This window comes from Leiobunum rupestre, chromosome 2, assembly GCF_980474605.1.
Source record: "Leiobunum rupestre chromosome 2, qqLeiRupe1.1.hap1, whole genome shotgun sequence".
Classification (NCBI taxonomy): domain Eukaryota; kingdom Metazoa; phylum Arthropoda; class Arachnida; order Opiliones; family Sclerosomatidae; genus Leiobunum; species Leiobunum rupestre.
The window spans coordinates 26,360,406-26,374,415 of NC_143385.1; the positions used below are offsets into that span (position 1 = coordinate 26,360,406).

General features: G+C 30.0%; 1 protein-coding gene across 1 annotated transcript in view; it reads right to left on the reverse strand.

The window, feature by feature from the left end:
• The window catches only part of LOC149956651 (epoxide hydrolase 1-like), a 28,413-nt gene that overhangs the window by 12,903 nt on the left and 1,500 nt on the right, over positions 1–14,010 (reverse strand). Inside the window, exons 2-3 of the mRNA XM_090164739.1 lie at positions 5,794–5,952; positions 3,201–3,487 (exon numbers count right to left, since the gene is read on the reverse strand). Of these exons, the coding sequence (XP_090020865.1) occupies positions 3,201–3,487; positions 5,794–5,941 (435 nt within the window). The 5' untranslated portion in view covers positions 5,942–5,952. The remainder of the gene's footprint in view (positions 1–3,200; positions 3,488–5,793; positions 5,953–14,010) is intronic.

Genomic DNA, 14,010 nt, shown 5'->3' on the forward strand with positions numbered 1-14,010 from the left:
GTACAGATACTAGTTGTTAGTAGTATAGGTACTAGATGTTAGTAGTATAGGCACTAGATGTTAGTAGTACAGATAATAGATTCTAGTAGTAAAAACAAAATATGCTCTTAGTTAAGATAATAGATGCAAGTAGAAAAATACGACAATAGATGCTAGTAGTAAAGATACGATATACTTCTATTAAAGATACAATATAAAAATAGTATCTACTAGGAGTTTAGTTTTTTGTAGAATAGATAACGTAAGTAGCAGAGCCACAATTATTAAGTTGTGATAAGTACAGGGCCCAGAACCAAGGAGATATTAATAAAACCTAAAAAATATACAAATATTACTAAACTATTTCATCGTTAACTCTAAGAATGATAGAAATGTTCTTAATAATTAATGATTTAATGACTTCAAATCATTTTTGTTTTACCAAATTGACGCGTATCATTGTGGTGTTGTTTTTTATTCGCATGCTCCTGTTGATTCGTACTAAACACTTTTCGGAAGAAAGATTAGTTCGACCTTTTTATAGCTACTACATAGGAAAAATAAGGCCAATAAATCAGTAAATAAAAATTTTAATCAGTTAGTTTAATACCCAAGGTGAAACCTTATGCCCAAGAGCAACGTATTATGACATTAATTATCGTGGGCGGGTAATAAACCGATGGGCTAATAACAAATGCACCAACCTTGGCCAACAGCTCCCTACACTGACTATCACCGTTAACGTCCACAAGTTTTTATAAGAAGGGGAAATCGAAAACGTTTGGGGGAAAACCCCTTTAACAAGAGGCCAGAGGACTTGCAAATTACCCAGATGGAGTTGTTCCGAGTTTTCACCGAAAAATGGGATCGAACCCGGCTCCTCTTTCTGAGAGGCGTGGTAGCAAGCTATTCATTTAAATTTGATGACGTTGCAGGATAATTCTCATGTATGTGATATATTATAAGCTTGTGTTATTTTGTATTAGATTTTCTCAAAATAATTTGCATTTCTCTTGAAGTTTCAGCGAAGGGTTGACATTGCAATTTAGTAAATATCTTATCATCAGCTACGTATTATTTCGCTTTGCTTTCTAAGACCGAAATTTCAAAGCCTCTGTGAAGTGCCCAACAGCAAAACCATATATTAATTTATATTCCGTTAACTTTTTCAATTTTTACTGCCTCGAGCAAGGTAAGTTAAAAACGGAAAAAACTGGTCAGATATTAATTTAGATCAATTTTAAGACAAGGACACTTATTCCATCTTTCCGTTTTGATTGATTACAATATCGCTAAAAAATATAATAATAATTATAATAATAATATAATTAATCAAAGTATTGATATGCGAGCGATAAAAAATGCGAATAAAATTTATCTTTAAATAATAAATCGATTATTATTACCCAACAAATGAGCTCTCCTAAAAAAAGGTGCTGAAATTCATATTCCTGCACAAATCCCATGAAACATTAATACTAGTATTATTGAAACTAGTAATAAAGATTACTAGTATAGCTAATAGTAGTATATAGTTACCATTAATAAAGATACAAGTAATATAGCTACTAGTAGTATTTATTCTAGTACATTATAATTACTAGAGTGGTCCTTATTTTATTTATTTTTAAAATATTAAAGTCTTACACTCTTATTTTTTCCAATTAATGCAAACATACTTAAATAATTAATTGTGCAAAATTTAGAGGTTGCGCCTTGAGCTTGAAAATTTACCATAGCTTAGTATTTTAACAAACCTTATTTTTTTAATTTGTTTAATGTTAAAGTCTAACCAAGAATGTATTTATTTATACTCAGGGAGAATGAATATGTCGAGATTATTTTTAGCGTTTCTCTAATTCCACCCGTTGGGCCCCCCGGTATGCTCCTCCGCTTTAATAAAATCAAATAATATTGCAATCTCATTGGTTCTTAAAAATTACGTTTTTCGACGCGATTAACGCTGCAGCGAGGACGCAAAAAATAAGACCGCCTCCATTTTCCCTCCCCCCCCCCTCTTAGCGTGACGGGGTTAGGGGCTCAACGTGTCCGTTGATAGTCTCCACATATTCATTCTCCCTGAGTATAAATAAATACATTCTTGGTCTAACCCTCTAACATTGTTCCACTGTATTTCCAAAAATACATTTGAGATAAATTTAAGCTTCCCTACAAAGAGTTATGTTAATTTTTAATATTTATTATTATTTTGGGTGTTAGTTATGGTTACTTTATCTAAAAGTAAAATTTTCCAATTAGTTTAATAAATCGATAAATTATGTGTTTTCAAACTGCTGTGTTTACGTATGATAATGTTTACATTAGAATCACTTTAATGTGTAATGATAGTGAGAAAAGTGGCTTAATTGTAATACTTTACTATACAAGGCAGGTAATTTGGCAACATATTGAAGAGCACGGATTTTTTGACTTTAGAGCCAAACCCTTAACTAAGTCACCAAATATTCATAAATATTATAAATAACCGTTTGTTCTTATGCTAGAACATAGGGAATTTTCCAGATTATGGAAACACCTCAAAATTTTGTTAAATTTATTCACATTTTCTGATTATGTGTTTATACATTGGAACATATTAAGCTACAATGTGTCATCAGTTTGAATGCTTTTGGGCTGCTGGTCTGAACTTTAGCTACAAGTGGGCTGCAATTAAATTGTAACGTTTCGTTACTATTTTAACTTTATGAACGACCCCCCCCATACTTTAACCCAGTGGCTAGCTCTATAATAACTGGAGTTTCTGCGTATTTCGCAATCCTTTTAAACCCCGTAGTGACCATATAGCAAATGATTTCCCTAATCTCGTGAATCACCAAACTGTTAACTCTTAACAATGTCGACACTTTTCTTTTATAACTAAGTCTTACAATAAAACCCCCAGACAAATATATTTGAACCCAATAATAAATTTACAGTCTTAATCTATTCAAAAAGACTACAATTTAACTGCATTCATTTTATAGACAGAAAAGTTGATGAACTGTAATAGCAGCAAGAATAAGGAACTGTAGTGGGGCTATGAATTCATAGTAGTAGGGATTGTTGGTATTTCTGCTACTTTTACTAGATAACTGAATGTTGTTAGTTTTGAACCTGTTCCCCTGGTACAAACATTTTTTCGGATTAATAGAACTTAATTATCTTCAACAAGTGCAAAATATAACGACATGGTATTTTTAAACAATAAACGTCAAAATTACCTTGTGCACTTTTGGTGTCACCCGAACGTAATGCAGATCAATTCCTTCAATATTGACTTTGTAGTGATTGAACTGATTCAACTTCATTTCGTGAACTGTCCAATTGTACTGGTTCAGCCAATAATCGACGACCTTTCTCAACTCAGGGGCGGGAAAACCGTAATTGAAATTGGAGTTTTCCAAAGGTTCCGCGTATCGGGCGGATTTTAACCTTCTCTTCAAATCGAGGATTTCGCTTTCTTTAATTTGGATTTTGAAGGGTTTGGATACAATCGGTGCTGTTTCAGCTATAAATATAAAAGATAGGAACAAGAATGTATTTATTTATACCTAGGGAGAATGTCTATGTCGAGACGATTTTTAGCCTTTCTCTCAATCCACCCGTTGGTCCCCCCAGTACGCTCCTCCGCTTAAAATAAAATGAATAGTCCCGGTATTTCATTGGCTGCTTAAAATTTACGTCACCTAACGCGATGGTAATCAAACGCCGGTGACGTTTTGTCTTTCCCCCCGCGCGAGACGGGGGGAAAGGCGTTCAACGTGCCCGGCGATTGTCGCAACATAATTATTCTTCCTAAATATAAATAAATACATTCTTGATAGGAACTAAAACTGTTTATTCACAATTCAAAATCGGAAATAATTTATACAACTGAATTTCGACCCTCAACCATAAAAGGCCTTCAAGTGACATTTAGATATTTATTTATATAAGCTGATATGTTGTTAACTAATATATAGCAAAAAACAATTTTCATGGAGAATGACTATGTAGAGTTTTCTCTTGAAAGATGTCACCGGCTTGCGCCACAATCACGTTTAGTCCAAGTGCCCATGACAAAATAAGCATGTGATAAGGTACACGGTGGGTCAATATATTTTTAAATTGGGTTAGTGATTTGTAACAAAGAACTGTTTGTCTTACGGGTCAAAGTGGGGACTTTCCGGAAATACGAACCACGTGACGTCACTTCCGGTGACCTTGAAAATTTACATGACCTGATATTGGTATCATTCGATTGGTCTCAACGTGCTCTTACCAAATAACCTTCAAATATGAACCAAACGGGGTATAAGACTAAAAAAGTAATTATGTCTTATAAATGTAAATTTGGGAGGGGCACAAAATTAGTTTTTTAATATTATACACACTCAAAACTTACTGTTGAAAAAACAGCAAATTCGGTTTATAATTTACAGCAAGGTGCAGTTGAAGTGGGTTAACAGCAGTTTGCCGTAAAATGTACAGCTTTCTGCTGTATTTGTAAGAAACCAGTAGCGACTGTAAAAATTCATATTCGTACGGTTTTTAAAATGACAGTTATATTAAAATTAACAATATGAAACCGTGGTTGACGTTTTACTTCAAAAATGCGTAAAATTTACCACACGTTGCTGTTTTTTTTTATAAACGGAAACCGCTAGTATATAAAACAACTAATTATTATTTAGTTGTCAAAACATTTTTTAAAATCGCACAAGTTTCATTTTAGTTTTAAATATAATAATATCCGATAAAAATATTTTTATGTATGCTTTTGTATAAGTAGCACCCCACGCAAAATGCTATATTAATTACAACCCTTGTTCATCGTATGCTTAATAATTTGAAACCAAGTTAATAGTTTACTTTCCTTTGGTTTTCCCTATAACTCTAAACTACAAAGGCTCGAGCTAATCATGATCAACTAAAGTTGTTGTTAGTTTTGATAGTTACGATTGATATTTTCTATTAGATATGAAAATAATTTTAATGATTGATAATTTTATATTTTTTCTATCATGAATTGTTTTGTAAAATATTTGAAATCCGTAAAATTATGGTTGAAATTTAAAGGATATGAGTAGGTTCTGTACTAAATACGTTTGATAACTAAAACTACTGTAAAACATTGGAATTTTACAAAAATTGGATTTTACTGTAAAAACTGCATGCATTTACCGTATTAAATACGTCTGGAATGGAGGTTAAATAAACAGCAATACTCTGTAAATATAACATTATCTTGCTGTATTTTTAAACAGCAGAGTGTCCAGTAAATTTAACAAGAAGCATGACAATAAAAAAACCCGTCAGAGTTGGTTGTGAAATTAACAGCATTCTGCTTGCATCTATGCTGACCGCAGTTTACTGTAAAATTTACAATAATATTTTTCTGTGTGTACGCCTCTTGGTTCTTATTTGATAGTTAAATTAGCGATATTTGGTAAGAGCACGTTGAGACCAATCGAATGATACCAATAACAGGTCATATCAATTTTCAAGGTCACCGGAAGTGACGTCACGTGGTTCGTATTTCCGGAAAGCCCCCACTTTGACCCGTAAGACAAACATTTCTTTGTTACAAATCACTAACCAAATGAAAAAATACCTTGACCCATCGTGTACCTTATCACATGCTTATTTTGTCATGGGCTCTTGGACTAGTTGGAAGACGCTGGTCTTAGATAACCAATGATATATCGGTTTGATTTGATTGTTCTGGGAGATCTTGCTTATTTTCAAGCGTTTGCGAAGTTCTCTAAATACCATCTCAACATAGTTAATCTCCACAAGTAGATATTAATACGTTAACAATGGGAAACAACGTACCGCCTTCTGGTGCAACGCCTTTTCCCCACCAGTCGAAGGTTTGAATCGGAGGTGGTACCGGGTCTCTGATCCAATGAGGAAAGATGAAGTAGACGAATGACCCCGAGAGCAAGCCCAGAAATAAAAACAACGCTGTCATCTTCGACATTATTTTTCACTCTGCAAACGATATTTGGAAAATGGTTTATTTATTGGAATAAATAGGTATATTAGTTGCCTTAAAGGCCGACTACATAAATCTTCGGTTTACTCTGTCTTTCACTGGAAGTCGGCTTATTGCAATACACGTGTGCCATGCAGTCAGCCTACTTCCAGTGAAAGACAGAGTAAACCGAATATTTATGTAGTCGGCCTTTAAATTTTAAATAATAATTTTTATATTGTTTAAATTTATGTAATTAAAGGTTAACTGAATCCCAACACTAAATTTTATGATAATTTGTTTATTTATGGATATCAATTATAAAAAAAAATTATTTTAATCAAATTACTATTTAAATATCCAATATTAAATATAATGATTTTTTTACAGCCTAGTCAAGTTAACACGTTACTTTATAATAATATCAAACAATATAAAATTAACAATTATAATTTCCACGTATTACCGTGTAATATTTATCTTAACATATATAATGTAACGCATATAAATTAAAAAAAATATTTTCGTAGATTAGTATTTGTTTGTCGTAATAAATATTTTCGAGTACGTATCTCTCTATTTTACCAGAAGCTTATAATAAATCAATTCGGGGGAAGTACTCCAAAATATCCTTTTCGTTACCAAAATATTATCTTATTTACCAGAATATTCTTTTATTTACCAAAATATTATTTTATTTACCAATATAATATTTTATTTACCAATATATTATCTTATTTACCAGAATATTCTTTTATTTACCAAAATATTATTTTATTTACCAATATAATATTTTATTTACCAATATATTCTTTTATTTACCAAAATAATATTTTATTTACCAATATATTCTTTTATTTACCAATATATTCTTTTATTTACCAATATAATATTTTATTTACCAATATAATATTGTATTTACCAATATAATATTTTATTTACCAATATATTATTTTATTTACCAATATATTCTTTTATTTACCAAAACTATACTTTTATTTAGCAATATATTCTCTTTTTACAAAAATATTCTCTTTTTACAAAAATATTCTCTTTTTACAAAAATATTCTTTTATTAACGAAAATATTATTTCATTTACTTATATATTGTTTTATTTACCAATATATTATTTTATTTACCAATATACTATTTTATTTACCAATATATTGTTTATTTACCAATATATTCTTTATTTACCAATATTTTATTGTATTTATCAATATATTATTTTTACCAAAATATTCATTTGTTTACCACAATATTCTTTTATTAACCAATATATTATTTTATTTACCAATATATCCTTTTATTATTTTACTTACCAATATAAGTAGAGGGAATGTAAGGTCGACCCGTCAGTCCCAGGTTCAGGTTTAGGTTCGGGATCGAGATCCGGGATTTAAGGGGTGAAATGGGGGTAAAATCGTCGAAAAGTTAATGTATTTATGATATTTCTCGCGACGATTTGTTTTTTCGTATATCAACATATTGTGTTCAGGCCAGCTTGTTTATTTATCTCCGCTTATCTCGAGTGACACTTGAACGTATATCTTATCGCGTTTTATCGTACGGAATAAGATGAAATGATGTAAAAAGTGATAACCTGGGAGATAGCGCGCGGATTACCGGGGGGAAGCGGTTAATTTGAATTTAAAACACGGAGTGTTTTGACGTCATGGAATATTCGTTGTTAAAATGACGTAGAATGGAAATATTTTTAAACTTCATTTTAATATCATTGTAGTACGCTTGGCACTTGAACCTATCTCACGAGTATTTCTTAAAACGAATATCTCGATCGCGTTTTATCGTATGAAATAAGTTGAAATTATGTAAGTTGTATGATACTTGATAACCTAGGCGGGAAGATAGTGTTCGCGCGCGCGTGCGTGGATTGCCTGGGAGGCGCGGTTAATTTGAATTTAAAACATTTTTTTTTTAAATAGAGCTAATACCCAAGGCACCACCTTCGACCACATAAGCAATATTGCTTGTGCGTGATCAAGTAACAGGTGGCCGGGTTACAATGCGTGGGAGGGTGGTGGCAAGCCCTTCATGCCACGCGAGCCAACAGCTCCCTACACTAACTATTACCGTTAACCTCAGCAAGTTTTTATGGGAAGGGGAAACCGAAGATCTCGGTGGAAAACCCCTTTAACATGGATTCCCTCTCCGAAATAATTCATGTAACCAAAATCGGACCGCAAGTTTTTTTCTTTTTAGGGGAATCTCTATGGGAGTTTAACATTACAATAAAGCTAATAGGTCCAGTTTGGGGTATTTTTGGTCCGAAATGGGGTACATAGGGCCGAAAATGGTGACTTTGGTCGTTTTAAGGGTACTTTTGGACTATTTTGGTCCATTTTTGGGTACATCAGAAAAGCAGTTGGAAAATCGAAGAGCCTTATTTTTTTTTCCACCCATCCCCAAACTCACAAAATTTATTGCTATAATTTATTTATCGCTTCCGTAGGTATAAAATAAGATAAAAACCACTTACCTATATTTTAATTACGGTAAATTAAAAATACTTATTCAAGTTGAAAACGTATTAAGAGTCCTTCAAAGTACTATAAAAGGATTTTATTTACGATATAAATTATTATTTTCTTCAAACTTTCAATTCGCTTTTATTACTATTTAAATACGGTAAAATATAATTCTTATACACAAATATAGGCAGAAAGATACTATAAAACACTAAAATTAAAATTAAATTAAATTTGTGTGGATAAGATTTGTAAATATCATTTTGAAACTAATAATTTTCACGCTTTATTTAAGTCTAGCCAACAAAAAGAATTACCTATATTTTAAATACGGTAAAATATAAATACATTTCCGTTATGTAAATAGGTAGAATAACACTATGAAAAATTCCTTTTTCTACTTTTAATACGACAACACACAACTCTGATACGCAAATATATACAGAAAATATAAAAAAAATTACTCTACGTTCGATACGTTAAAATACATCCCAATATGTAAATATAGGAGGAAATATACTGCAAAGCCTCTTTTCTTGGCGTTCAATATGTTAAAATAGATTTCTGAAATGCAAATATAGGTAGTAAATACTACAAAATCTCTATACTCTACCTTCAATACGTTAAATTACATTCCAATTTGTAAATATAGGAGGAAATATAGTGCAAAAGCCGCTTTTCTTGGCGTTCAATATGTTAAAATAGATTTCTGAAATGCAAATATAGGTAGTAAATACTACAAAATCTTTATACTCTACCTTCAATACGTTAAATTACATTCCAATATGTAAATATAGGAGGAAATATACTGCAAAAGCCTCTTTTCTTGGCGTTCAATATGTTAAAATAGATTTCTGAAATGCAAATATAGGTAGTAAATACTACAAAATCTCTATACTCTACCTTCAATACGTTAAATTACATTCCAATATGTAAATATAGGAGGAAATATACTGCAAAAGCCTCTTTTCTTGGCGTTCAATATGTTAAAATAGATTTCTGAAATGCAAATATAGGTAGTAAATACTACAAAATCTATATACTCTACCTTCAATACGTTAAATTACATTCCAATATGTAAATATAGGAGGAAATATACTGCAAAAGCCCCTTTTCTTGGCGTTCAATATGTTAAAATAGATTTCTGAAATGCAAATATAGGTAGTAAATACTACAAAATCTATATACTCTACCTTCAATACGTTAAATTGCATTCCAATATGTAAATATAGGAGGAAATATACTACAAAGGCCTCTTTTCTTGGCGTTCAATATGTTAAAATAGATTTCTGAAATGCAAATATAGGTAGTAATTACTACAAAATCTCTATACTCTACCTTCAATACGTTAAATTGCATTCCAATATGTAAATATAGGAGGAAATATACTACAAAAGCCTCTTTTCTTGGCGTTCAATATGTTAAAATAGATTTCTGAAATGCAAATATAGGTAGTAAATACTACAAAATCTATATACTCTACCTTCAATACGTTAAATTACATTCCAATATGTAAATATATGTGGAAATATACTGCAAAAGCCCCTTTTCTTGGCGTTCAATATGTTAAAATAGATTTCTGAAATGCAAATATAGGTAGTAAATACTACAAAATCTCTATACTCTACCTTCAATACGTTAAATTACATTCCAATATGTAAATATAGGAGGAAATATACTACAAAGGCCTCTTTTCTTGGCGTTCAATATGTTAAAATAGATTTCTGAAATGCAAATATAGGTAGTAATTACTACAAAATCTCTATACTCTACCTTCAATACGTTAAATTAATGATATGCCTCCGATCGAATCGTTCATTTTTTCCTATTTATTTAAATATACGTATTTAAATTAGAATTGCTTCTAGTGTTCGGCAGTCGATTAATTTTTATCCATCAATAAAATAAGCTCGGCTATATTTAAATAACATTTATTTAAATAACCAATAGTTAAATAAAAATTGTTAAATATTTAAATAATCGAAAGTGAATAAGCCTATTTTTTAAATAAAACAAACAATTATTTAAATAAATACCACTGTTATTCAAATAAATGCTTCGTTGCGTAAAAAAAACCTAATTAAATAAGTTAAAATGATATTCTTTTTACCAACGTTTTTTAAATAAATCGGAAAATTTGTGGATAATGAATAAACAATTCCGAACACTCGGGTAAAAAAAAAATAGTTGCATTATGTTTTTATATTTCTTTCTTAATTACAGTGATGCTTAAAAGCAAACCTCAAATCTATAAAACAAAGAGTTTTTTTTAACAAGGGATAAATTTATTTTAATAGATGCTTTGGTGACATCTAACGGCGGCAATGGAAAATAATAAACAAAATACTAAAAGTATCATGTGTTATTAAAATTTTTATTGCTATATTATATTTATGGTATGTACTTAAACCCATTATGGTATTTGAAATAGCTTAATATATTAAGAAAGTAAACATATTTCTTAACACATAGAAAGCGTTATTATTTTTATAATTTATTAATTAACTATTAATATGGTTACATTATTTGCATAGGGTTCTTAGTTAAAAAGATTCAAGTACCATTAAAGCTCACCAATACATAAATGTAATATTTAGATGCATAATCTTATCGGTATTTATATTATCAATAAACACAAAATACAAAACCTGATACATTAAATTATGCATTTGTACTTTAAACAATACCTGCATTTGAAATTATATAGCATAAAAAACCACAGCTTATAAATAAAATTACATTAAGGTTTTCAAATCAGTCTTATTTACATTGTGTTTTGTATTCTTCAATTGTGTTGAAATCCATACGGTAATAATTATCAAAACGCGATAATATTAAAAGTTCTGCAAAACTAATCCTTTATCGAAAAGTCATCTTAGTATTGTTGCTATTAGAGTATAAACAAAACGATAACCAAAACTAAATCCTATTCCACATTTTTCTTTCTTATGGTGAAGGACTAGGTTTTTCTTGTAGCATTTACGGATGGAGGTTCAAAAGAAATCTGGAAAATTTGTTCGCTATGTCATTTTATGTTCAGCTGTAGAACGAATAATCGTAATCTTATCATTTCAGGGTAATTAAAGCAAATTTAAGCTGTACGAAGGTATGCTCTATCCAAATGCATACATATGGAAATTAAATTTAAAAAAAATTAGATACACAGACAGAATAATATAGGCACGCTGCTTAAATTGTTTATAATATTTGATAAAAAGGACACTGGTTGTTTGCGAAAACATCTGCTATCTTTAATTACTAAAAATATTATTTATTAAACAGATATTAAAAACATTATTATTTATTTTAATTTTCTATTCAGAACTGTTTTATATACAACTTACTTATCTCTTAATCATAGTTTCGTACCTTTGGAAAATTATAAATATTGTACATTTGTGCAGAAATTATCTCCAAATGGCTATGGACAGAATATTTTACCCGACGAGGAATTGTACACTAACTCATATACAAATTAAGACGTTAAACCAAATAAAAATTTGTAAAATATTGTAAATATTTCAAGTCAATAAAGAAATTAAGAAATGTTTTAAAAAATAAGATCTCTTGTATTTTCTACAATAGTCACCTTTTATTTCTATAAATATTTCAATATTGATATTTATATATATTATTTTTATTTTAATATTAAATCGCACAATTTTTACCGGACTTAAGCTAGTCAATGGTATACAACATTACAAAAAGCAATTCCTCCTATATTTACATATTGGAATGTAATTTAACGTATTGAAGGTAGAGTATAGAGATTTTGTAGTATTTACTATCTATATTTGCATTTCAGAAATCTATTTTAACATATTGAACGCCAAGAAAAGAGGCTTTTGCAGTATATTTCCTCCTATATTTATATATTGGAATGTAATTTAACGTATTGAAGGTAGAGTATAGAGATTTTGTAGTATTTTACTACCTATATTGCCATTTCGGAAATATATTTTAACGTGTGGAATGTAGAGTACAGAGATTGTTGTAGTATTTTTCTTCCTACGTGACTACACCGGAAACGTCTCTGTGTTATTATCTTTAGTAATCAAGCCGACTTTGAACATATGTTTTACTCTTTATTCTACAACTTACACCATTTTAATACATTCTTAACTTATTCCATACGCTATTTAAAACACATGCGATAAAGATAACGAGGAAACAAGATAACTCTGAACATATATGTTATGCTCTATACGTGAAGGATGTTGTAAGCTTAAATTCATAATGGTTAATGTGTAGTATTTTTCTACCTTTTTACATTTTATAGTATTTCTTTATCTATATTTGTGTATCGGAAATGTATTTTAACGTATCGAACGTAGAGTAAATTTTTTTTAAATATTTTCTGTATATATTTGCGTATCAGAGTTGTGTGTTGTCGTATTAAAAGTAGAAAAAGGAATTTTTGTTAGTGTTGTTCTACCTATTTACGTATCGGAAATGTATTTATATTTTACCGTATTTAAAATATAGGTAATTGTTTTTGTTGTCTTGACTTAAATAAAGCGTGAATGTTATTAGTTTCAAAATGATATTTACAAATCTTATCCACACAAATATAATTTAATTTTAATTTTAGTGTTTTATAGTATCTTTCTGACTCTATTTGTGTATAAAAATTATATTTTACCGTATTTAAATAGTTATAAAAGCTAATTGAAAGTTTGAAGAAAATATGAATTTAGTTTGTAAATAAAATCCTTTTATAGTACTTTGAAGGACTCTTAATACGTTTTCAACTTGAATAAAATTAAAAACAATAATCTAAGATACCCTTTAAAGTTAAATTCCTTTAGAGTTTATCAGTAAAACCACTTACTTTAAGTATTTTTCAATCCATATACCTATATTTACATATTGGAATTGTTACAAAAGGTTCAATCCGCGCCTCCCAGGTAATCCACGCACGCGCGCGCGAACACTATCTTCCCGCCTAGGTTATCAAGTATCATACAACTTACATAATTTCAACTTATTTCGTACGATAAAACGCGATCGAGATATTCATTTTAAGAAATACTCGTGAGATAGGTTCAAGTGCCAAGCGTACTACAATGATATTAAAATGAAGTTTAAAAATATTTCCTTTCTACGTCATTTTAACAACGAATATTCCATGACGTCAAAACACTCCGTGTTTTAAATTCAAATTAACCGCTTCCCCCCGGTAATCCGCGCGCTATCTCCCAGGTTATCACTTTTTACATCATTTCATCTTATTCCGTACGATAAAACGCGATAAGATATACGTTCAAGTGTCACTCGAGATAAGCGGAGATAAATAAACAAGCTGGCCTGAACACAGTATGTGGATATACGAAAAAACAAATCGTCGCGAAAAATATCATAAATACATTAACTTTTCGACGATTTTACCCCCATTTCACCCCTTAAATCCCGGATCTCGATCCCGAACCTAAACCTGAACCTGGGACTGACGGGTCGACCTTACTTTCCCTTTACTAATATATTCTTTTATTTACTATAATTTTTGTATTCACCAAAATTTTACTTTATTTACAAATATATTCTATTATTTAAAAAGATATTATTTTATTTAAAAATATATTATT